The sequence below is a fragment of the Brachionichthys hirsutus genome, chromosome 1 (genome assembly GCF_040956055.1).
Source record: "Brachionichthys hirsutus isolate HB-005 chromosome 1, CSIRO-AGI_Bhir_v1, whole genome shotgun sequence".
NCBI lineage: Eukaryota > Metazoa > Chordata > Actinopteri > Lophiiformes > Brachionichthyidae > Brachionichthys > Brachionichthys hirsutus.
The window spans coordinates 7,647,439-7,668,971 of NC_090897.1; the positions used below are offsets into that span (position 1 = coordinate 7,647,439).

The 21,533-nt window shown below is 45.4% G+C and overlaps 1 protein-coding gene across 1 annotated transcript in view; it reads right to left on the reverse strand.

The window, feature by feature from the left end:
• Positions 1-3,130: 3,130 nt before the first annotated feature.
• chd9 (chromodomain helicase DNA binding protein 9) overlaps positions 3,131-21,533 on the reverse strand; it is a 52,457-nt gene continuing 34,054 nt past the window's right edge. Inside the window, exons 12-38 of the mRNA XM_068739116.1 lie at positions 19,896-20,072; positions 19,566-19,709; positions 18,394-18,649; positions 17,873-18,083; positions 16,045-16,240; positions 15,758-15,940; positions 14,592-14,777; positions 14,394-14,504; positions 14,038-14,237; positions 13,637-13,836; positions 13,372-13,531; positions 11,985-12,074; positions 11,230-11,333; positions 10,789-10,906; positions 10,637-10,694; positions 10,499-10,547; positions 10,082-10,322; positions 9,781-9,986; positions 8,421-9,284; positions 8,060-8,220; positions 7,648-7,878; positions 6,675-6,852; positions 6,241-6,389; positions 5,910-6,140; positions 5,509-5,658; positions 5,156-5,260; positions 3,131-4,863 (exon numbers count right to left, since the gene is read on the reverse strand). Of these exons, the coding sequence (XP_068595217.1) occupies positions 3,898-4,863; positions 5,156-5,260; positions 5,509-5,658; positions 5,910-6,140; positions 6,241-6,389; positions 6,675-6,852; positions 7,648-7,878; positions 8,060-8,220; positions 8,421-9,284; positions 9,781-9,986; positions 10,082-10,322; positions 10,499-10,547; positions 10,637-10,694; positions 10,789-10,906; positions 11,230-11,333; positions 11,985-12,074; positions 13,372-13,531; positions 13,637-13,836; positions 14,038-14,237; positions 14,394-14,504; positions 14,592-14,777; positions 15,758-15,940; positions 16,045-16,240; positions 17,873-18,083; positions 18,394-18,649; positions 19,566-19,709; positions 19,896-20,072 (5,925 nt within the window). The 3' untranslated portion in view covers positions 3,131-3,897. The remainder of the gene's footprint in view (positions 4,864-5,155; positions 5,261-5,508; positions 5,659-5,909; positions 6,141-6,240; positions 6,390-6,674; positions 6,853-7,647; positions 7,879-8,059; positions 8,221-8,420; positions 9,285-9,780; positions 9,987-10,081; positions 10,323-10,498; positions 10,548-10,636; positions 10,695-10,788; positions 10,907-11,229; positions 11,334-11,984; positions 12,075-13,371; positions 13,532-13,636; positions 13,837-14,037; positions 14,238-14,393; positions 14,505-14,591; positions 14,778-15,757; positions 15,941-16,044; positions 16,241-17,872; positions 18,084-18,393; positions 18,650-19,565; positions 19,710-19,895; positions 20,073-21,533) is intronic.

The window sequence follows — 21,533 nt, forward strand, 5'->3', positions numbered from 1 at the left end:
GCCCCCCCCGCTCTGCCCCCCCCGGGGGTGGCTCCTACGTCCGGCTGGCAGCAGTGGAGACGGGCAGCATGCTTCAGAACAGTCCACCTCAGACTCAGATCACCGGCCTCGGCAGCAAACAAGCCCCGACATGCCGTCCGCGTGTTGCTGCTGCAAGCATGGACCAGATTAAAACACAGGCGAATGAGCGCCGCCCAGTGGAGACACACAGGACCCGCAATAGAACGGAAAACTTTCGTCTCTGGCTTGCAGCGCTGCGTTCAGGTGTCCGATGAATGGGTGGGAAAGTTGGGAACTGTTTAAATGGAGCTTCTTAACAGTAGCATATTACGAAGATTATCAGATACGTATTCATTTAAGGTTAACTAAATATTGTATGAATACTTCACGTATCGAATATTGCAGTATTGAGTTTTCCGATGCATAGAGCACTCCTGGAGCTCAGCCCCCCCCCCCCCATATCATTTGTTTTATTCATTTATTTTTGTATCAAACGCCTGATTCCTTTTATGCGGCATTACTGAGAATCGTTTGGTGCTACTTTTACTGCAACATTAAACGGCATGTTAGTGTATTCTGATGTAAAGCCACAAGGTTGGTGCGATATTTTCCTTGCTGTTGGGGATATTGCCTGAATATTCATATCTAAACTGTCAAGCCTTTACACTTGCCAGCCTTTCAATTTGGTCAGATATACAGGATAGTACAATGAGCATGTTTATGATCAAAAGCAGATAATCAGTGTTATATACACACATATTATTATATTGAGGCTTATTCTAACTCCTACATTACATCGTACCTCAATCCCGATCCTTGTTTCTCATTAGCACCTGGATAAATGGGAGTAAGCACAAGTTACCTGATTTGACATACACGTGTTATGGTTTAGCAAAAGTGCCCCCCCCCCGAAAAAAGAAATGTTGCTAACAGCAGTCATTTCATGATGAAGGCCCCCCCAGACAAAGCAACGATGAAAGGCATGCTTAATAGTCAGAAGAATGTTTAATAAAAAATAATTAAACCTCAATTTACTCTATAGAACTTCATAGAAAGTAATCTAATAAATTACAAATGACTTTTAAGGTGTTTTCCTGCACTACATAAAGAATTATTTTGACTACACAGACCACAATTTGCAAATATTACAACTGTCCAATGAAAAAAAAAAAAGACAGAACTGACCAGGGTGACATTAAGGATATTATCAAGCGTGAAATAATAAAATACAAAACCAACGATGTTTGTCAATCTCAATGATCACATGTATGAAAACTCAAAGAAAAACTCCCTGTACAGCAGTAGTGTGTGTTGCAACTTCCTCTTGCATATTGGTCATGGTTTCCTTGTGTCTGTTTAATGCAGGTTCAACACTGCTTCCCTAAGACTAACAGTGCTTTGGGAATCCTCAGAAAACAACCCAGAGAGGAGAAAAAAAAAAACCCACAGGAATATTTTTCCATGTGTGTCCTTAAGAGTCTCAGCACAGTCTTCAATCCACCGCTGTGGGGCAATAGAAAACAAAAGCACACGTTGTTAGATCACTGACAGCAGAAATAGCAATGGCTGGGTGTTTGCATAAGGGCACTACAACTCAAAGAGAGAAGAAGTGTAGTTCTGCACAATGAGCGGCATGTTGAAGTACACTGCTCAGACATAGAAACAAATGCTGTACGGTTAGTAATAATACACAAAATGCAACTTCAATCAAAACTCATTACTAAGTATTGAGTATATATATATGTATATACCATTTATGACAGGCATACAAGAATACCAGTTTAAAGCGACATTAGGAGTCAGATGTGTGCTCAGCCACTCGGCTGCTTATGATGTCACCCACTGGAGACGGCTGCTACAGCAATGCACGAATGGACAGGCCGAGTTAATCCAGCGGGTTTCATCCCGAGTCCAAACGGAAACCTCGCCTCAGAAGTAGTAGTTGAACCGTGCGTCTAACAGTCCACCGCGCAGCAGCAGTCCCACAGCGAGCACTGTTGTGCTACAGAATATTACATAAGGTACTTCAGTTTCGCGTGAACTCCAGTGTTTGTGTGTGTCCCAGTTGCAGCCGAACATGTGAAGAGTCCGTGAACAAAAACGCACAGGTATGAACACGGAGTACCGGTCTGAGCCGTTTTCTAGACGGACGTTGGACAACAGATAGAGGTACAGGATAAGGGCACTTCTACATCTAGCTGAAGCTCCATTTACTGGTCAAACAGAGTCAAGGACAAAGAGAAATAGAAAAAAATAATAATAAAATAAACTATGCTGCAAACTCCCAGTAAAAACAGTTGCTATCATTTAGCCTCCTCAACCTTTGTGACATTTAATACTCAAAGATGATGAAATCACCGCAATCCGAACTATTTTGTGCTCGTACCAGGAGTGATGGTAAGACTTTGGTAGACGGGGGACGGGGGGGGGGGGGGGGTCAGTCCAAAGGATGAAACACGTTTGAAGGTCAAAAACACTTGCCGTGTAGTTTCTACTCATCGGAGCACTCAAAGCGCCCCTCTTTAAGACACAACATTCAGACTGGAACGTTGTGGAAGCCGTAGATACACCCGAGCAGTCCAGCTAAACAAGACAGTGCAGTGGAAGCTCTCTGTCAAACAAAAACAAAAAAAACAAAGAAAAAGGCCTCTGACACACATGTTCCAGCAGAGACGAACACTACGTACATGGACGAGAAAACACACCCATGCACAGGGAACATCTGCACAGTGAAGCCAATCCATTTAGCACAGTTGAGGTAAGATGCAGTCAAATATGCAGGGTCTGTAGTACTAATATCCATGTCTTACAGAATCCTGAATTCTTCCTCTATTAAGAGACAACTAAACTCGGTCAGGACCTCAAAACGGCCAAAGGGCAGATTTTGGCACACGTCAAAGAGTTCTTTTCTGTCCTCACAGCTCAAGGAGTTTGTCAGGCTCTGAGTCAGTGACAACAAAGCCAAATTGTGCCCCTACCGGAAGTAACTAAAGTGCACCTCGGACATGTTGGTGACATGTTTGTGATGTCGTAAAGGTGATGTTGAAAAATAAATTCCTACAATTAGTTAGCCACATGAAAATTAAAAACCTTTCAAAAAAATGAAAAGAAATCACAGCAGGACATTAAATAAGAATCTATTTCAGATTTATGCTGTTTGGAATATTCCAACACCTCGACATGGTTCACCCCAACAAATCCCAGAGAGCGTGGGTAACGCCAGGTAATTCCATTTCTGACTAGGATGTGAACTAAAGTCGCGACGCACTCCTCAACATGATCTGATCCGTGCACTGGGGTGGAACATGGCAGAGCGAGAATCTACAGCTTCAGTGACATTCATTAGCTGCCCAAGTTATTGCTGACATATCCAACATACGAACTGCAAAGCATAAGTGTCAACGGACCTGGAAAAGCACTGGCTATTTACAAGAGACAAACGAGAGTCTGTCACGTGTCATTCTCTCATCCCAAACAAATTCAAAATATATTAATAGTACAGCTCAACGAGCATCTTGATGTAGTTTCAATTTTTTAATAAAATTAAATTCTGACATAATTACAATAATGCCTTTTATGATGAAATTGTACATAATTGGGTGTTACAAGTTCAGAAATCTGAAATCTACCAAATCCTGACATGCAAAATGTCTCAAAACAAGACTGTACCTTGAGAACAGAAACTGAAACTTGATTTCAGTTCTTTAAAGTCAGTTATTGGTTGTTGTTGTTGATGTTTTTAGCTTTTTCTAGTCTTTATTACACAACATTTGTTAGATCTTATATTTACATGTAAAGAAATCACAACGTAAGTGCTGAAAAATCCATATATATGTGAATAAATGTTTACATTTCGAGGCGATACATAAATAAATTCATAATTATATATTCATTGGATTAGTCCTCATCACTGGAGTCCGAATCATCCGATGAGGAAGAAGAGCTCCCAAGTTCTGATGAAGATGACTCGGCTTTCCCCGAACCTTCAGGACCACTATTTTCTTTTTGTTCTGCTGAATCTTCTCCCTCCAAAGCCTCCTCTAACTGCTCCTCATCATCATCATCATCATCATCCTCCTCTGCCGCCGGCTGCTCTGTCTCTTGTGCCGATAACTGGGAGGGGGTCGGTGGAGGAGGAAGAGCGGGGGGTTCACTGACTGAGCTCTGCGACTGGGCGGCAGACACTGGAAGGTTAAGGCCTGGAGTGAGAAGCATCCCTGGGTAAAGCATACTGGAGAGTAACAAGGGGTTGAGAGAAAGGGGGGGGCTGGAGGCTGCAGGTGCAGCCGAAGCACTTTGTGGGGCAGGAGCAGAGGAAGAGGGGCAGGGAGTGGAGGAAGTATTCGTGTTTGAGCCCTCTGTCCATTCTCCTTTGGTGTCCGAGTTGTGAGGGGATGCTTTCGAGGCAGACGACTCTGCTGCGAAGCTGGAGATTCCCTTTTTCCTCTCCTCGGAGCTTCCCGCGCCTTCCTGAGCAGACTTTCCAATTAAGCTACTCATGCCAATGAGGTTTGGCAATCCAGCCATGTTAGATAGCATCATGGGAAACATGGCAGCCAAGTTGCTTGCAGCCATGTTACCAGCATCCGGCTGCAGCCCCATCAAGCCCGTCGTGAGCTGCAAAGACTGTAAGCTCTGGAAGTTCTGTTGAAAGGCCTGGAGGCTGTTCAGGTCCATTCCAGACAGGAGGCCGTTGGCGAGCATTGGGTTCAGACCCAGCGTCGAAGCTGCTGGATTGGGGGTTGCTGCAGCCGCCGCCGCCTTAGCCAGTGGATTCTTAGGTCGACGTCCACGCCGGCTTATCTCCTCAGGAACAATGGGGCCCGTCAGAATCCTGTCAAACATGCTCTCTGGGAGATAACCCTAGAAAATATATGCACGGTTAGCAATTTTTAAAACAAAGCAAAAGATGATTGTGGCAAAGGAGCTACAGCTCAACACTGGACAACCAGGAACTTGTTGTGGGTGTGAACAACTAAAAGACTCGTTTAAATAAAGCTAAACGAAGTTATAAAGTAGTGCAAACAAGCCTGAATAACATCCTTGTTGAAAACATGAAAGATATGAGAAATCAAGTACTTTACTCAGTACTTTAGATGACATTAATTTTGACCGGTGCATATAACACTTTTGATTATGTTACATTGTGACTCACCGACTGTTTGACAACATCAGCCCATTCAGGTGGGACGCCGTACTCTGGGTTCTCCTGAAGGAACCGGCACAGATTCTTCAGAGCGGGAGCAAATGCACCACCGACCTGCAGGAGAGATCACAGCCAATGTGAGCACAAGCGTTCCCCACAAAAGATACACAATGTCTGTAAAAAGGAAGGAATGGACAATGGGAAAGATACAACATGGAGTGCATAAAAAGAATTATTCACAACCCAGTTCATAAAAATCTAATTATTATGCCTTAATGGAATCATTTGTGGGGATGGGGGGGATTTATTTGAATTCTTTTTAGCTACTTTTTGTAATTTGTTTTCAACCCAAGCCAACACACCTTGCGTGCATTTCTCCTGTTGATGATCTGGACCCTTTCCTCTCCTGTCAGGCTGTTCACATCGATCTTGTTTGGGTTCCGACAGCGATGCCTCTTCTGCTTCGGCCGACCGTCCTGGAAGTGAAACTGCATTTGCATTTTACTCACACCCTAAAAACAAAATGGGGGGGGGGGGGGGGGGGGTGCAATCATGCAGTGAATTTTCTACACACAAACCAGTTTTGCATCGGATGAATTCTGACAAATATTATTGCATAAAAATGCTTGTCAATTTACCACAGAGATTTTCCTTTAACACAAAGTATTTTAAATTACCTCCAACAAGAACGTACATTCAGATGAAAGATCCAAATAACACAGCTGTGATGAAGAGGATGAGTTTTACAAATGAATGTACTTACAGGGATGAAGGCTCCTGTGTCCGCCACGAAGCCAGGGTGCTCTTTGAGCCACTGCTCGAGATCTTTCCTCCTGGGAGCGTCGTCCCCAGCCAGCCGGGTACCATCTTTCAGGTTGATGACAGGCACCCTGCTCTCGGTGTCTGTGGGGGCCTGACTGGGACTCGGGCTGTAGCCCACCACAGGGGCCACAGCCACGCCCATCTGACCAATACCACCCCACCCTTGAGGCACCTGGTAATACGTGAACAGAAAGTAGTGTTTACACTGCAAGCCATCCTGTTCAGCTTACATTGTTAAATATACAAACCTTTTTAAACATTCTGCTCCCTACCTGATCAGGAGCGGCGGTGCCGCTGTTCTTGTTCATGAACAGGAGGTCCATCCCCTCCACGTTCTTCCTTCTTCCCCTGCGCTTCTTAACCAGTGGCTGACCGTCGAGTGCTCCATTCAACCTCATCTGACTTGTCAAATCTGGAAGTGCTGCAGAATAACCGGTCGTTTAGCTTAGCTCGGCACCGCAGTGTCAATTTTGGCCCCAGTTAGCGCGAGCGAAATGAAACTTTATGATACATTTTGAAATTGTGCTCCACTTAAGACACATTTACTTCTTCTTTTAACAAGTTATGCTCTAGTAGCGAGTTGATAACATATATTTTCATCTACATAAGGGGCCACAGAAGATGAGCGTCCCAAACTATACGTTGCTGCCATCTAGTGGCATGGAGGAAGACAGAATCCTGGTACTTGTTGAATTTAAATACACACCAGTCTGGAAGCTGCATTGAGGCTTGGTGATGTCTGCCAGGCCCGTGTCCGAGGCGCTCTGCAACTCATGAAGCCGGGCCAGGTACTGCTGCTGAGACTGGGGCCCCTCCTCCGACTCCAGGGGCCTCTTCAAAGGTAGACCTTGTTTCTGGAAAGTCAGCTTGAGACCTCCCTCCTGCTACACAAATGTGAACAAATGGAATATTCCCCGTGAGATTCACAGATTTATCAACACCACAAACATTGAGGTCTTTTTCTCTGTCAGCCAAGTGATTGAGAGACCACAAAGCCAATGACAGTCCATGTTCTTATCTCTAAGTTTATATCCTGGTAAGAATATCGAGTTGGAATTTATGCAATCAAGTATCAAGAATTCTTACAATAAGATCAAATATGGATTCTTTTTAGTAATGGAGAGCATGGACACACAGCAGGCAGTGGTAGGTCGGCACGCAGGTAATGTCTGTTCTAGTTTGGACTGTTGTGGGAAGCCATGCCACAGAGATAGCCGCTGGAAGCATATTCAGATTTATAGGTAAAAAGCAGCAGGCGTTTTGGACCATACAGTTTGGGAAAAGACCCCCATTAAAAAGCAACACAGAAGAAATGGATGAAACCTGCCATGCTAATAGTTGCCTAAAAGCACATTGGAACTTCCACCGCCAAGATCTCCATTTGCAAAAAGATTGCAGACAAGAACCCCGCGGGGAAAAGAAAAAGAGGCTTCACCCTGAACGTAAACATGTCGCCATGACAGGGCGGCTTCCGTGTGTGTGGGAAAAGAAAGAAAGGATGTTATTAGACGCATTTATTCTCCTGTCAGGCAGCGAAAGCCATCAATCATATCCAAAAGGAAGAAGGAAGAAAACCTAGAGAAACATGCTGAACACGGCAGCAGCTGTAGCAGCGTCCTACGGCTAGGGCGAAGCGAAGCGAGGGGGGGGGGGAGGGGGGAGGGAAAAAATCAACATACGTCGTTCAGTTTTACTGAGAACTCCTTGCTTTCTGCAACATGCTTGGTCACCTTTGACCCCTGTGGTGAGGCAGAGGGGTCCTCACACAGGCTGTTGGCGCTATCCAGCAGTTTGGTGGTGTAGAAGGAGGCGACTGCACCCCCAGGCTCATAGACCCGACGCGTCCCGGGCCACTTGCCCTTCAGCACCGCCTGGCAGATGCTATCCAGGCGGTTGATGATCACGCGATCCTGAACAAGAAAAGACGATGAGTACAATCAATCCCTTGCGTCAGTTTGACTTCCACTCTCCCCGGTACTACGCTGTATCTCCAGGTACTTCATGAAATATTCCTCTTTTGACTGAATCCACCTACAGCTATTACAGATCATTCAACAGAACACAGATTTGCCTACATGTACAGTAACTCACCTTTGGCCAGTAAGATGCTGCAAGCATGTACCCTCCTCCTTGGAACGGATGTGAGGAATTGTTTGCGATGCCGTTCTCAGCCGTTTGCGTTTCATCCTGTGCGGCGCTCAGCGACGCCACACTGTCCTCATCAAAGCCCTTGACAGGCGTTACTGCAGGCACTGAGGACCCAACAGGCAGAGGGAGCAATGCGTCGAAACGCTTTCAGGCTGCCTACTTCTTCAGTGCATGGACATTTATTACAATGTAAAGCTGCTCGGAGCAGCAGCTTCATGTACACGAGCATAGTTTAGATATTATTATGATACATAGTCTAGTTCTAAATGGTAATTTTGTGTAAACTTTGCACACACACACTGACCTTTCTTTCTCCCTTCTTTGCCCTCACTTTCACTATCATCAGAGGAAGACGAGGAGGAGGACGACGATGACGACGAAGAGCCGGAGGAGCACGACGATGACGATGAGCTGGAACCGGAGTGTGACGAGGAGGAAGAGGACGATGAAGACGAAGAGGAAGAGCGAGACGAAGAGCTTGAAGAAGAGGCGGACCCTGAAGCGCGCCTTGCTTCCTTGCGGCCCCTCTTGCTGGACTTCTTGGGTTTCCTTTCTGAGGAGTTGGGCGTAAGAGGCTTGGTTCGCGCCGCAACCATCTGCCTCTCGCTGTCCCTCGCCTCAGAGACGGGCTTTTCCTCCAGACCGGTGGGAGTCGACGGCGGTCGAGGAGGGCTCCAACTCTCCCCTTGTTTCTCCCCGACCTCCTCCCCTTCTGAGGTCGTCTCTACTTTGAGCACAATCCCGCAGGGGTCCGCGTCTCTCTGGACCGGCGTAGGCACAGGAGAGCCCGTCAGCACCGAGCTCGTGGGCTGGTATTGAGGGTGTAGAAGCGAGCCGGGCGTGCGTGACTGGTGCTGTGCACTTCTCGTTTGGCTGTAGTTGCGCTGGGCAGCCATGAAGCTAAGTTCCGGGTCTCTGAGAATGTGGTAATCAGTGCGGCTCACGCCGTGCTTTGCGGCGCCAATCAGAAGGTCGCGGTCATGAGTGCCAGCTTCCCACCAGACAGGCAAGTCAGAGCTCATCTGACACAGCGCCAGGCGCTCATAAAGCAAAGAATGGCGAAGGACTTGCTCTCTCACCTGGCGAAGCAGCTCTACTCTGTACAGAGTACGAGACGCTCGCTCCTCTGTGATAGGCTGGATGTTCAGAGACGGGTCCACCGTCGACTCTGGAACGGAGCCGAAGAAAGTAGGTGTGAGAGGAAACAAAAACAACCCAAAGACTTTTCCCTGCAGCCTGGAGTTGAAATAACAGTTTATCCTTCTGCAAATGATTAACTTTATCAGGCCCTGCACTGCGCTAACGGCGAGTCAGCTTGTTCATGAAGGTGCAAACTGACCTCCCTCCAGATTAAAACTAGTCACAGCAAGGTCTGCGATTTGGCCCTTAATTTATAGAACAGGCTTGATGGGTGGATCGTCTCATTTACACTCACATCCACATCAAAGACAGACACCCCCATACGAAGCTGGGTGTCGGGGTGACACGTCTTATCTAGCAAGGACCGCTTCTCGTTAAATCACAGGGAATGAAGTCAGAAACAAAATGCTGACATGGACCAGACGTTTGCGCTTCAGTTGTGCACAAAAGACAGTTCATCTGCATGTGTGTGTGTGTGTATGTGTGTGTGTGTCCATATATGAATAAGCAGGTAGACTTCTGACCTCCCTCTTTGGGTGGCAGGCGACACACCCGTCGGCACATGGCAGTAAAAGCACACAGGTATTTCTGTAAGCTCTCGTCAGTCTTCTTATGCAGGCGAGCCATGGCTCTGAACTTTGCCCAGTCAAAGCGACCAAGGTTTGGGTCGAAAACAACACCGAAGGTGGACACCACGCGGTAGAAGTCAGCCTCTTCTCGCCTGGTCCACCTGCGCAAGAAACAACACTTTTTAAGTTGCAATAATAACCACAATACACATTGTTTTTAGAGTAAACTGTATTTGCGACTGTTAGGTCTTCTGACCTTTGCTGGCGTTCTATCTTAGCAGCCATTTTAGGATTGAGGCTGTCGTCGAGCATGGGGGGCAGCGGGCAGAGCGGAGCAGAAAGTATCATAGCATCCTGGGACTGAGTCTGGTGGATTTGGAGAATCTGCCGGCTCTTTGTGAAGCGCTGAGAGGCCGTGATCAGACGCCTCAGCCTGGCTGTCAGCACAGAGGAAGAAGGCCAGTAGATAGTTTCACCTCCCGCCTGCTGAACTGCGTCTGAATAATGGAAATGCACATCACAAAGAGCATTGCTCTTAATCACGGAGTCAGAAACACACACACATTTCACAACATTTTCTGATTTCTCCTGCCTGGGGGGGGGGGGGGGGGGGGGTCAGAAATAACAGTCAAATTGGCACTCATTAGCTCTGGATGACTTTTTTTATTCTCACCTCCACCATTATCAATGACAACCAAATCTCCGGGGGAAGAGGCATCATCCTGCACAACGAAACGACGAGACAGCATGTGTTAATCAAAGCACGCGTTAACAGAAGACCAACATGCACACGTGGTTCCTCCGGCCTTACTTCCATATCATCCTTCAAGAGGGCTGGGGCAGGTTTGTACTCTGGATCATCCACGTCCCTGAACACGAGCACAGCGTTACAACGGAGCTGACAGACGTCTAATAAATACACTCGTAAAGAAAGCGAGCTTAAATCCAGCGTGATCCACCCACCCATCCATGAAATCGTTGCCTCTCTGTTCCGCAGCGATGGCCTTCTCGTCTGGCCGTCCCACGCGCTCTATGAAACACAGGGCAGGGTCTGCACGAATTGTGTTGTACTTCTCGTAACCTGAGAAGATCGAGCAAACGCTGAAGGAGTTGGTTAAGGGATCCTGCCTGGACGTTCAGGTAACATTTACAAGCTGGAAAGCGTCCCACAATCACATGTTGACACAGTGTTATTATTAACAGAACAACGTTTTCCTTTCTACACCGGTTTGTTAATCTTTCACGTTCGGTATCAGATTTGTCTTTTTCTCAGAAGCCTCCAGAAACACTTTGTAGGTACCCACAGTGTGGACTAGTGGAGTCAAAACTTAGAGGTTTACGTGTTTCTCAATTGATTACTTTATTTAATAAAGCAAATCATAAAGAGAACAGAGGTTTTCCTACCATGTTTGAAGACGCCTAACAGCAGACACTTATCAGAGATGGCATCCCACCACAAGGCTGGCAGATCAGAGTGGTCAGGATCTGGAACCCAGATCTTTATCTCACTGAAGAGGAGGAGGAAGAGGAGGTTCAATAACAACAACAACAATAATAATAATAACAATTAGTGATATCAAACAATCTAACCAGAGTTGTTTAGAAACGTTTCTTCCAATGGAATCAGATTGAGAGTTTGAGGCATTTATGTGAGACAGAGAACTATTATAGAAAGTTTAATGAATAATAACCTCATTAACCTCCCTGTGATGAGCTGCTTTGTGTACGTACATAATTATACACAACAATTAAAACCTCCCTCAACTTTACATTATTACTTTATTAATTATTTTGGGTAGCATGCATGGAAGAAAACAGAAGAAGGCTGACGGGTTTTCACCAACAGGTGGAGCTCTAAAACCTTCTAAAACCTTTGGATGATAAGCTTGCTATCAATTCTGATAACAACACAGGCGGCTCCAAAAAAGACATTTCTGAAGCAGCCATGTCATTTGGAAAATATTGAAAATAATGTTGTCGTGAAGGTTCCGGTATTCTAACTGACCTTTATCAAGAATCTTTCCACTTCATCCTGCGAGCAGGTGTAAAATAACACTTTGCTTGGCAGAGTATTGCACTTTTTGTAATTACGTTACTGTGCTACGACGGTAATAGAAAAGGAGCCATTTATAAGGCAAGGCTTCATCCGAGTATCTCACCTGGCGTCGGCCCCGTCCAGCACAGTCTGGGCCTGGTTTCCTATCACCTCTTGTTTCAGGTAGTAGAGCATTCTGACCCTGAGCAGCACCCTGCACAGAGAAAACCAGCCGGTCATAAAAAAAAAATAGAAGCCCCGAACAAGTACAAATGCTGAGTAAGCAGAACCTACAGACACGCAACAGCCGGTCAAACACAAAGCAAATGTGTGACAACGCAGCTGTAACACAAAGATTCGCTGGTGTGGGCTGCAGCCACAGCGTACACTAATGTGTGTGTGTGTGTGTGTGTGCGTTTGAGGATTCTCATCAGGCCTTTCACAGAGCAGGACACAATATACATGAATCACAGTCTGACTAGTATCCACACTAAGCTCGATCAATTAACTTGGTAACTCGGTGATCTGCGTCGCCACTGCAGGGAGATGTGAGCCGCCCATCTCCAGTCATCATGTGGTCACGCTCTGGCAGCAGAAGAAGGCCGTGGAGCCGAGGCTGACTCACGGGGGAGTCATTAACGCTGTGATGCTTGATCACGCAGCACAGTCAGCAGGCTCTGAGTGCCAGGCGATCACGTCTGACATGGCATGAGATTTGACTCATATTATTTCTTTGGAATTATTTTTGCCTGAACACTGATTTCAACAGCTGTTGCTGTTGAAAATAATAAATAAAAATAGAGCATGTAGTGTTCTTAAAATCTTTCTTTTGGCCGAGGAAGGAAGGTTTCTATGGAGGACTTCTATGGGTACCCCCCCCCCCCCACCAGTCACATTACAGGCCATCAGACCAAAAAAATGCAGAAGTCAGCAAGCCTAGCTGATGGTGTGTGTTCGTTTGCTCAGTGTTTCACAAATCAGACAATCCTTGTATTCAGAGCGATCGGCCCAGGAAACAAAGGAGAACTTTCTATGTGTATTGTGTCTAAAGCCCTGTGGACAACCCCGCCCCCTGTCTGACTTCATATCGCAGTGATCCCTGCTTTGATAGCAGCCATCATTTTTTCTGTCTCTGTAAATAAGAGAGATCCACGTCGGCCATTAGCGAGGCCGGAGCCTTGCTATGACTCATCTATTAGCTGGTCTCCATGTGACGCATGTCCATTAATTAACTAACCAGCTGATTGCCAACTCCAGTAGATATTTCAGGGCCTCATAATTACTGTGGCTTAAAGCAAAAAAACTTGAGCCATGTGAAAATTATGCGTTTTTTTTTTTTATCTATCTTCATTTTGTTAAAATTAAAGCGATGCAATCTGTGCTAGAAGTGAATAATGACCGCCTGCCAGAGAACAAGAGAAATGGCTGTTTTCTTAAACTGTACAGCTCTTGATGTTATTCAAGCGTAGATTCACTCGCTACGTTTTCTCGTGGGATCAGGAAACACCTACTTGTTGCAGTGGTGTTTCAGGTGCTTCTTGTAGCCGTCGTCCTGAAGGATGTGCTCTGGATTGTGTTTCCGAAGCCATTCAGCTTTGTGGATGTCGAAAGAGCTGGACTGGGTCTTCACCTTCTTACCCTTCCTGCCCCTTGGGACTGGGGCGGACAGACCTGGTGGAACAAGGCGACATCATTTACAGGTGTAACATCTCCATATACCACTGCCAGGTGTGAGACGTGAGAAGGGATCCAGTGAAAATGAAGGCTGAGGCTTACCGAGGTGATTCTGCAGCTCCTTGGTGCGCCCGTCTTCAGTCGGGGCAATGAGGTCCCACATGAAGCTTTTGATTTTGTCATCGCCACGGTAATGCACCAGGCAGTAAGACAGAAGTGCCCGGCAAATGGACTCCACATCCCATTCTGTCAACTGCTTTTTGAAACGACCATGCTTGAGAATATCCTTCCATCGGCCCCACCTGAACAACAAGAGGGAAGAGGAAACATTTAAGAAAGGGGCCTCACAGTGAAGACATCAGTTCTGCTGTGAAACTCATCACGGCCCTTTAGAGTGGGTGAAATAGAAACCAATGCATCCTCGACCCTGTTACACATCGTCAGCTGAGGTCCTGTTTTTATATCAGTGGTTTGACGGCTTCAAGCTTTTGAATCAGCCTCACCCGTAGACGAGCAGGTTCTTCTCTACTCTGAAGCACTCTGTGCGCCCGTAGCTATTCAGGCGGTCGTAGTTTCGCCTGAGCTTGGGTTTGGTCTCGTCGTTCTCACTTTCGCCCTCTGAAAGCTCCGCCAGCTCGTCCTTGGTGGCGCTGAAAGGTCTGGTCTGCTTCCTGACACGAGGAGTGTCGATCACCAAGCTGTTCTGCAAAGGGGTAATCGAAGGAAAGCTAACTTTGATGAAAGGGTTTTGTAGAGCAACTCAAATAACAGCAGCATCACAAGATGTCCAGCCCTCATGCCTTTGTGAGAAACAATGATGACTTGGTGTGCACACGCTTTTCTTTGGTGCAACACTCACTCGGCCATTGACCATATCAACGTCAATGTCGGCCTTTTTGGCCCATTTGTCCCAGAAGTTGGGGTCATCCAGAGAGATGTCTGTGCGGTTTCCGGATGCAACAAAACTAGCCTGAAAGACATGAGAATAATTTCAAATTTGTATTTCCTGACCTCCATCACTTGTGTTAGAGCAGTTGCATTTGTCTCGTTCCGTCACCTTAGCAAACGTGGAGCCTCTTCCCTCGGACTCAATGGTGATGGTCTTTGTCCGACGCTGGAGGATCTGGTCGATGTCTTCCTCACAGAATTTGGCCCCTTCATCCTCCTCGTCCATGATGGCACCATATGCGCCACGGCGCAACAAATCCTCAATCGCCTTCTTGGATAGCTGTTGCTGAACTGCCTGGAAGGTCAGAGATATTTTGTTTAAAAAACATTTCATTATATTCCAACAGGTAATAAAATCGACTATAGAATTACAGGACTGTGAAACCCCGGCCTCTGCCCATAGAGAGCTGGGATCGGCTCCAGCAACTCAATGAATGAAACAGGCAGCACCCAATCAAACACATTGGATCATTAATATCAACACAGTTTTATTCAGCCTCAGCAGCTGCTTATTATGCTGATATATTCAATCAGACCAGATGTCTTAATGTTTCAGTTAAATCTCAATTCCCTCACCAACCACAGACAAACATCCTCCGACACACTCCCCCATTAAGTAATGAGACTGGTTCGACTTCAAATCGACATTTTGGGATGAACTCCAAGTGTTCCGGTTTGTGGACGGCTCGTTTCTTGCTGCCGTCTGCCATCTGTTACAGTTTTCCTCCGTTGTCATTCAGGACTGATTATATTGTGAACTATTGACTTTTGTTATTTTTGGAACAACAACTGGAGGGAATCTTTCTTCATTCGATTTGTGTAATTCACCACACGAGGAACCATTTAGTCTGATTCTCACAGCAATAGTGTCCTGACTGTTAAATTAAGAGTCAGGTTCCAGATGTCGTTCATGATTTTAGTCAACGTAATGTGACGCTAGACAGAGCAGGACGATAAAGGAGGAGATATTACTGACAAAATCTAACACTGAGGAAATGAAATGTTGAGTTTTAGAAAAAAATAAATAAACATGGTTAAAGTACCGGTAAGTGTTGTATCGCAATAAGAAATGCGTACTTTATAATTGTCTGAGTGACGCACCAGGCTTTTGTACTTTTCTGTGTCATGATAAGATGATGATTGTACGTCCAGCTAAGTTTTGAAATGGACTGTATTCAACACAGGCAGCAACTGAAAACTTGACACACTTGACATGAAAAAGTAATTCAACTCTCGCTTTCTTCTACAGCCCATCTGGACAGTTCTCAAACCTACCCCTCCCCCGGTGCCTCCTCCCAGACTGTTATCTCGGCCACTCATGCTTTGCAACACTGCTTTGTCCAGGCCCAGCTTGAGGCTGGCCCGGTCGAACATTTCTCGCTCGTACGAGTTCCTGGTGATCAGTCGGTACACCTTCACTGCCTTGTTCTGACCAATCCGATGGCAGCGAGCCTGGGCCTGCGGATGGCACAGAAACGCGTGTGAATCGCGTCGCGTGTGCACGTTTGATGGACAAACGGATTACACTGACATGCATTCATATAAGCAGCAGCGTGTCCCACCTGCAGGTCGTTCTGCGGGTTCCAGTCAGAGTCAAAGATGATGCAGGTGTCCGCTGCCGTGAGGTTGATGCCCAGTCCGCCAGCTCTCGTGCACAGCAGGAAAACAAAGCGCTCCGAGTCAGGCTTGCTGAAGCGGTCGATGGCTGCCTGCCGCAGGTTCCCACGGACACGTCCGTCTATGCGCTCGTACAAGTACCTGAAACATAAAAAGTCATTATGGTCTGCATTTTGAGCCGTAGTTAATGCTTTATTCAGTCAATGCACACTCAAAAGGCCTTACTGGTTCATGTTTTCCAAAGGAGTTTTAGTGGAATAAACTTCATTTAAACTGTGAGAACTTTTAATGCTTACGAGCAGGTCTTTGGATCCAAAACCCTATTTTTAGTCTGCTTCCCTTCTACACCTGAGAAACAATATCTTCAAAGAAAAAAAAATAGTATCTAGAAGGAATGGTTGTGTTCTTTCATCCTTGTGTCCATTATTCTCTTTCCCTCCCACAATCTGACCCTCCTTCCCTCCTCAGGGGGATCCACTTCAAGAAGCCTCACAGAAACTCCTGCTTGTCTAATGTGGTGTCGCCCCAAGGGCTTCCATAACCCGCTGTTGAACCCTGTCTGTCTGCACTCAGCAGCATCTTCACATGTTTAACAATAGTTTAGGGCTTGCTCCAGCTGCTGGTGGGAAGCCAGAAGACAAAGAGACAAATAAAGACCCAAAAAGGCCAAGAAGACGAAATGGAAAACACTGAGGAGCTTGGACATTTGAGAAAAATGGAAGAGACTCAGAAACTAAAACTGTATTTGTAAATTTAAAATGAATTCTAAAGCTACTGGCCAGCTGACAATTTTCCCATGAACTTGATGGCAACTTACAACTTCATCAATGTTTGCTTTCTGAACCAGAAGCACAATATCGACAAAAATAAATGCCGTGGTTTTTTTTTATATGCAACATGAAATCCTTTTTGGTCATACAATGGCAAGAAAAGAAAAAAGAAAAGATGGTATCCAATTCGCCTACATGAACAAATACATAACACTATTTGAAATGCCCTGCAGTTGCCCAAAGACATGCAGGCTCGGTGAACAGGACCCACTCTTATTACCTGGGCTGGGCGATGAACCAGACATGTGTGAGGGAGGACATGAGAGTGGCTGGTGGGGGGGGGGGGAGGACGGCGCAAAGGACAGGGTGAAGTGGAGGAGGTCGGACAAGCCGAAAGTACAGCAGTAGTAGTAGTATGGAAACCAACACGTAAAACCCAAAGGTGTATGACCCCGAATGTGCTAAATGCAAGTAGACAGTAGGTAGATGGGTACGCAATGGGTGGACGAGCCGTTTGGCCCAGCTGTGCCACTGCCAGCTACTCATGCAGACATTCTGTCCCTCATTGGACTCGTAAAAGTCAGATCATCTTTTACAACATGAGAAGCAGCTACCGAGTGCTCCCAACATACTGTGGCACCAATCCGGCCTGTAAATCATCACAAACACAATAAAGCCAGAGGATGATACCGACTTAACATTTCTGAGCACTGGCATCATGTAACGCTCTTAATTAAATGAGAATATGATTTCTCCAATACCATGACTAAGACAGAATATAATGATTCAGGGCTTTAGCATAGATTTAAACATGACACAAGCTATCGTGACTGAAAACCTTCACGCGGCCGATTCTTTCTTTATTGCAATGGATGGTGTTTTGTGAGAAGCATGACAGAGAAAAGAGAGGAGTGGCATCATTGAAATCGCTTTCTCACAAGGAAGTGGGAAGGAATTGTTTAGTCTGAGCTGCAAAGTAAAGATCATCATTGGTCACTCTTACCTTCTCTGAATGAGGTAGTCCTCCAAAATGTCCAGGCAACGCACCATTTGGGAGAATATGAGCACTCTGTGCCCACCCGCCTTCATCTTGGGCAGCAGTTTGTCAATAAGGACCAGCTTCCCGGCTGATTGCACCATAGCCTGCAGATGAAAGTCAATGGCCGCGGGGCTATACACTTCCCTGAAGTCCTCGAGGATCTTTTCTTCTGCTCCTGACATAAGCAAAGAAATGGATACTTGAGCCGCGCCGCCTTTTAAAATACTCATGCTCTCTGCAGGGTTTTATTTCAGTAACATTCATTCTTTAAAGCTGAGCTTTACTCTTTATTTCACAGGACATTTGCATAATAAAAAAACCCTCAGAAAGCCACTTGGTAGTCTCGTGCAGCGATCACGGATGGTATGAAAGCAGCTAAAAACGTGAGGAATCCACGACACCTCTTGACGACTCAGCAGAATATTGTTGAACTGAACAATCTGCCAATTGTCTCCAAGATCACAACTACACATGCCCCATCCTACCTTTTATGAGGTAGGGGTGGTTGCAGCATTTTCTCAGCTCCATCATGGTGTTGACCAGGTTGGGCATATTTGCCTGACCAGCTCCTTTAGCCAGGAAAGAGAAGTTCTTCTCGAGGATGGCACGGTAGTACTTCTTTTGAATGTTGGTGAGCTCAACCTCGATGATGGTTTCCTCTTTCGGGGCCAACTTCTTCTCCACGTCCTCCTTCAACCTGCGCAGCATCATGGGCTTCAGGATTCCCTGAAGTTTCTGTACCTGCGACCCAAACGGGAAAGGAGACTTATGGCTGCAACACAAGTATCGGGCACACGTGTCCGGTTTAGGCTGGTTCCGATTCAACTAGGTGCTCCTCTGAATATTCCATTCCTGAATTGAGAATAATTGTTCTATTTAATCAGAACAAGCCCTCCAGTTTCAATTCCAACCTCGAACTGAAATATGGAAATGTGCATTTCATGACCATAATTGGAAGAAATTCCAAATGTCCATTAGGTAAATAAGATTTTAACGTTAACTAAGGCCAAGTTGTAATATTTACTATTTAATAATAAAAGTCTTATGAATATCATTGTTATCTACAGTTCACAGGACTATTGTAATTACTTTCTATGCACAGAACCTTCACGTCTCAACAGCAACAGCAACTTCAACTGTGCTAAATATTTTGCATTCTCACTTACATGAAGAGCCTACAGATAAAGTACTACATGTTGAGTACAAGCTGTCGAAAATAGTTTGACTCACAGTAGCGACATGACACTTCTATCATCAGATATCTCTTTTCACCCTAAATGAAATGCTAAACTACATCAATTTCGATGAAGAGTTAAAAAGCTTTTCTTTGTAGAAATCGTGTTAACGCTTGGTTCGACAATTAGCAGCATAATACGCTCTCATCTACTATCATTGTTCGCCATATGGTTTGTGTGTGTGCACATATGCTAGTGTAAAAAAATGTCACTGTGGCCTAGTTAGAAAAAGCCTCATTTCAAGAGTTCCATCTGTACCAAGAGGATCTTCCTATCTGAGCAGCAATGTGTTTTGTGGAGCGCTAATACGATCAATTTGGCCTTCATTTCAAATAATTTGCTAATACGAAAAACGGCACCAGAAGCGCAAACATTTGTATTATAAATTCACAAAAGGCATTTCTTTGCATCCATGAGCTCACCTGCTCCTCAGTCTTTAGGTCTCCAAACTCCTGCATGAAAGTGTTTTCTGAGGGAAAGCGAGTTGGCTCCAAGAAATGGAGCAGGCTGAAGAGCTCCTCGACTGTGTTCTGGAGCGGAGTACCCGTCAGAAGGACCTTGTGTTCCTGAAAGAGGACAAAATGCACGAGGCAGAAATTACTAAATGTCTCATTCATCAAAAACTCGTGCATCAAACTGTTAAAAATGTTTTTATATTGATGGGTTTCATTTATTTCATTGCATATTTATAAAGAGTTAAACATTTTCACAGAATTGTTAATGTCAAAACACTCATTCAGTGGAATATGTACCAGGTTCATGAGCTTGAAGCCCTCGAGCAGCTTGCAGTTCTTGTTCTTGAGGCGGTGGGCCTCATCGATGATAACGCAGCGCCACTCTATGGCGTTCAGTTCGGGACAACCTCCCAGGATCATCTCGAACGTGGTGATAACAGCGTGGAATTTGTAGGCTCCTCTCAACACACGACCCTTGAGACCAAAAAGGGGGAAATAGGTGCAACAAGAGTCACCAAATAAGTTGAAAGCGTTCATAAAATGACTACATGATCGCATCTGTGTTTTTATGTACAAGATATTCCACAAGTGCAAAGCTGGTTTCTGCGAGAATACTGCGAGGAAGAAGAGAAGATTGTGTGAAGATATTTAATTTTGTATTTCTCCAGCGCCCACGAGGAGTTGCTCTTCTTAGCTCTTATGAATGTCCTAAATCTGAAAGCTTGGATTATTTTTTAGTTTTTATCAACAATAAAAAAAAAAAAAAAAAGTTCACCTTTAGGTCTGAAAGGTATCTGCAGCAGAACCGAGACATGAATATGCACCAACCGGGCTTGTGTTCACGCTGTGCTGTTTACTTGTTTGTTTTCTGTTTGGGGAGATTTTGCTTCAGCCCGCCTCTCCGTTTGTTTCTGCTGCCTTGGCAACGATCCTCAAGGGACACTCAGTAATCGAGTAACCCCCTCCCACAGCTAGCTCAGCCAACAGGCTGCTGAAGAGTAGCGCCTCTCTCTGATATGCCTGAGCAGCGGTGACAGTGAGCTCCCCTCGGAGGCTGCCGTGACATCACAGGCTGCCTGGTGGCGGCTCCGCTCCGCTCCGCTCTGCTCTGCTCTGCTCTCACTATCGCTTTAATTCCTCCTACGGTTCATCTGAACACTAAGAGCTTCTAACTGCCTGCTGTGACACATCACATGGCCTGCCAAACACAGAAAGCCTTCGCCAAAGGCTCACTAACTACCTAGCAGCCCACTTCCTGCAGGCGCGTGGCTTTGTCTGAATCTTGTCATATGCTATGTTAGAACCGTTTATTCATAAAAAATGTCCTCACACTCGACAGCAGGCTTCGTGAGAAGTTCAAATCATCACAGCATGTAACAACATGAATGCAAAATATAATGTAGTATTTTTCCTCACAGAAACCCTTTACCAGCATTATGTCTGGGATTTCAATACCCAAATTCTATTGCTGCATCTTGTTTTCTAACAAATCATCAGACGAGCAACACAAATTCTTATCGCTTTCTTTTTTTTTTAACAAAGTGAATCAACATTTTCTAATCTGAAGTTCATTTCCACTCATATCACAGAGCATTAGGTCCAATGTGTCAACGGGAACTAATGAGCCTTTAAATCTTCATGATTTGTGTTCGGGATGCAAGACTAACTGAACTGAAGCAGTGAAACCATAACTGATAATAATCCCAAAAGATTTTGATTGTAATTGAGTTCTGAGAGAATAATTTATTTTTTTACAATTATTATATGCATTTTAAGGCTGTAAACCTTTTACCACACGTGTTATATTGTACATGTTAAAGCCAAAAGGACTTTCACCCCTGCGCCCTCTAATTGGCTATCTCAGAATCGCTTTGATGCCTCCGGACTAAAACCCAACCTAAGGGTTTTTGTAATCACACCTTAACATTACCTGTA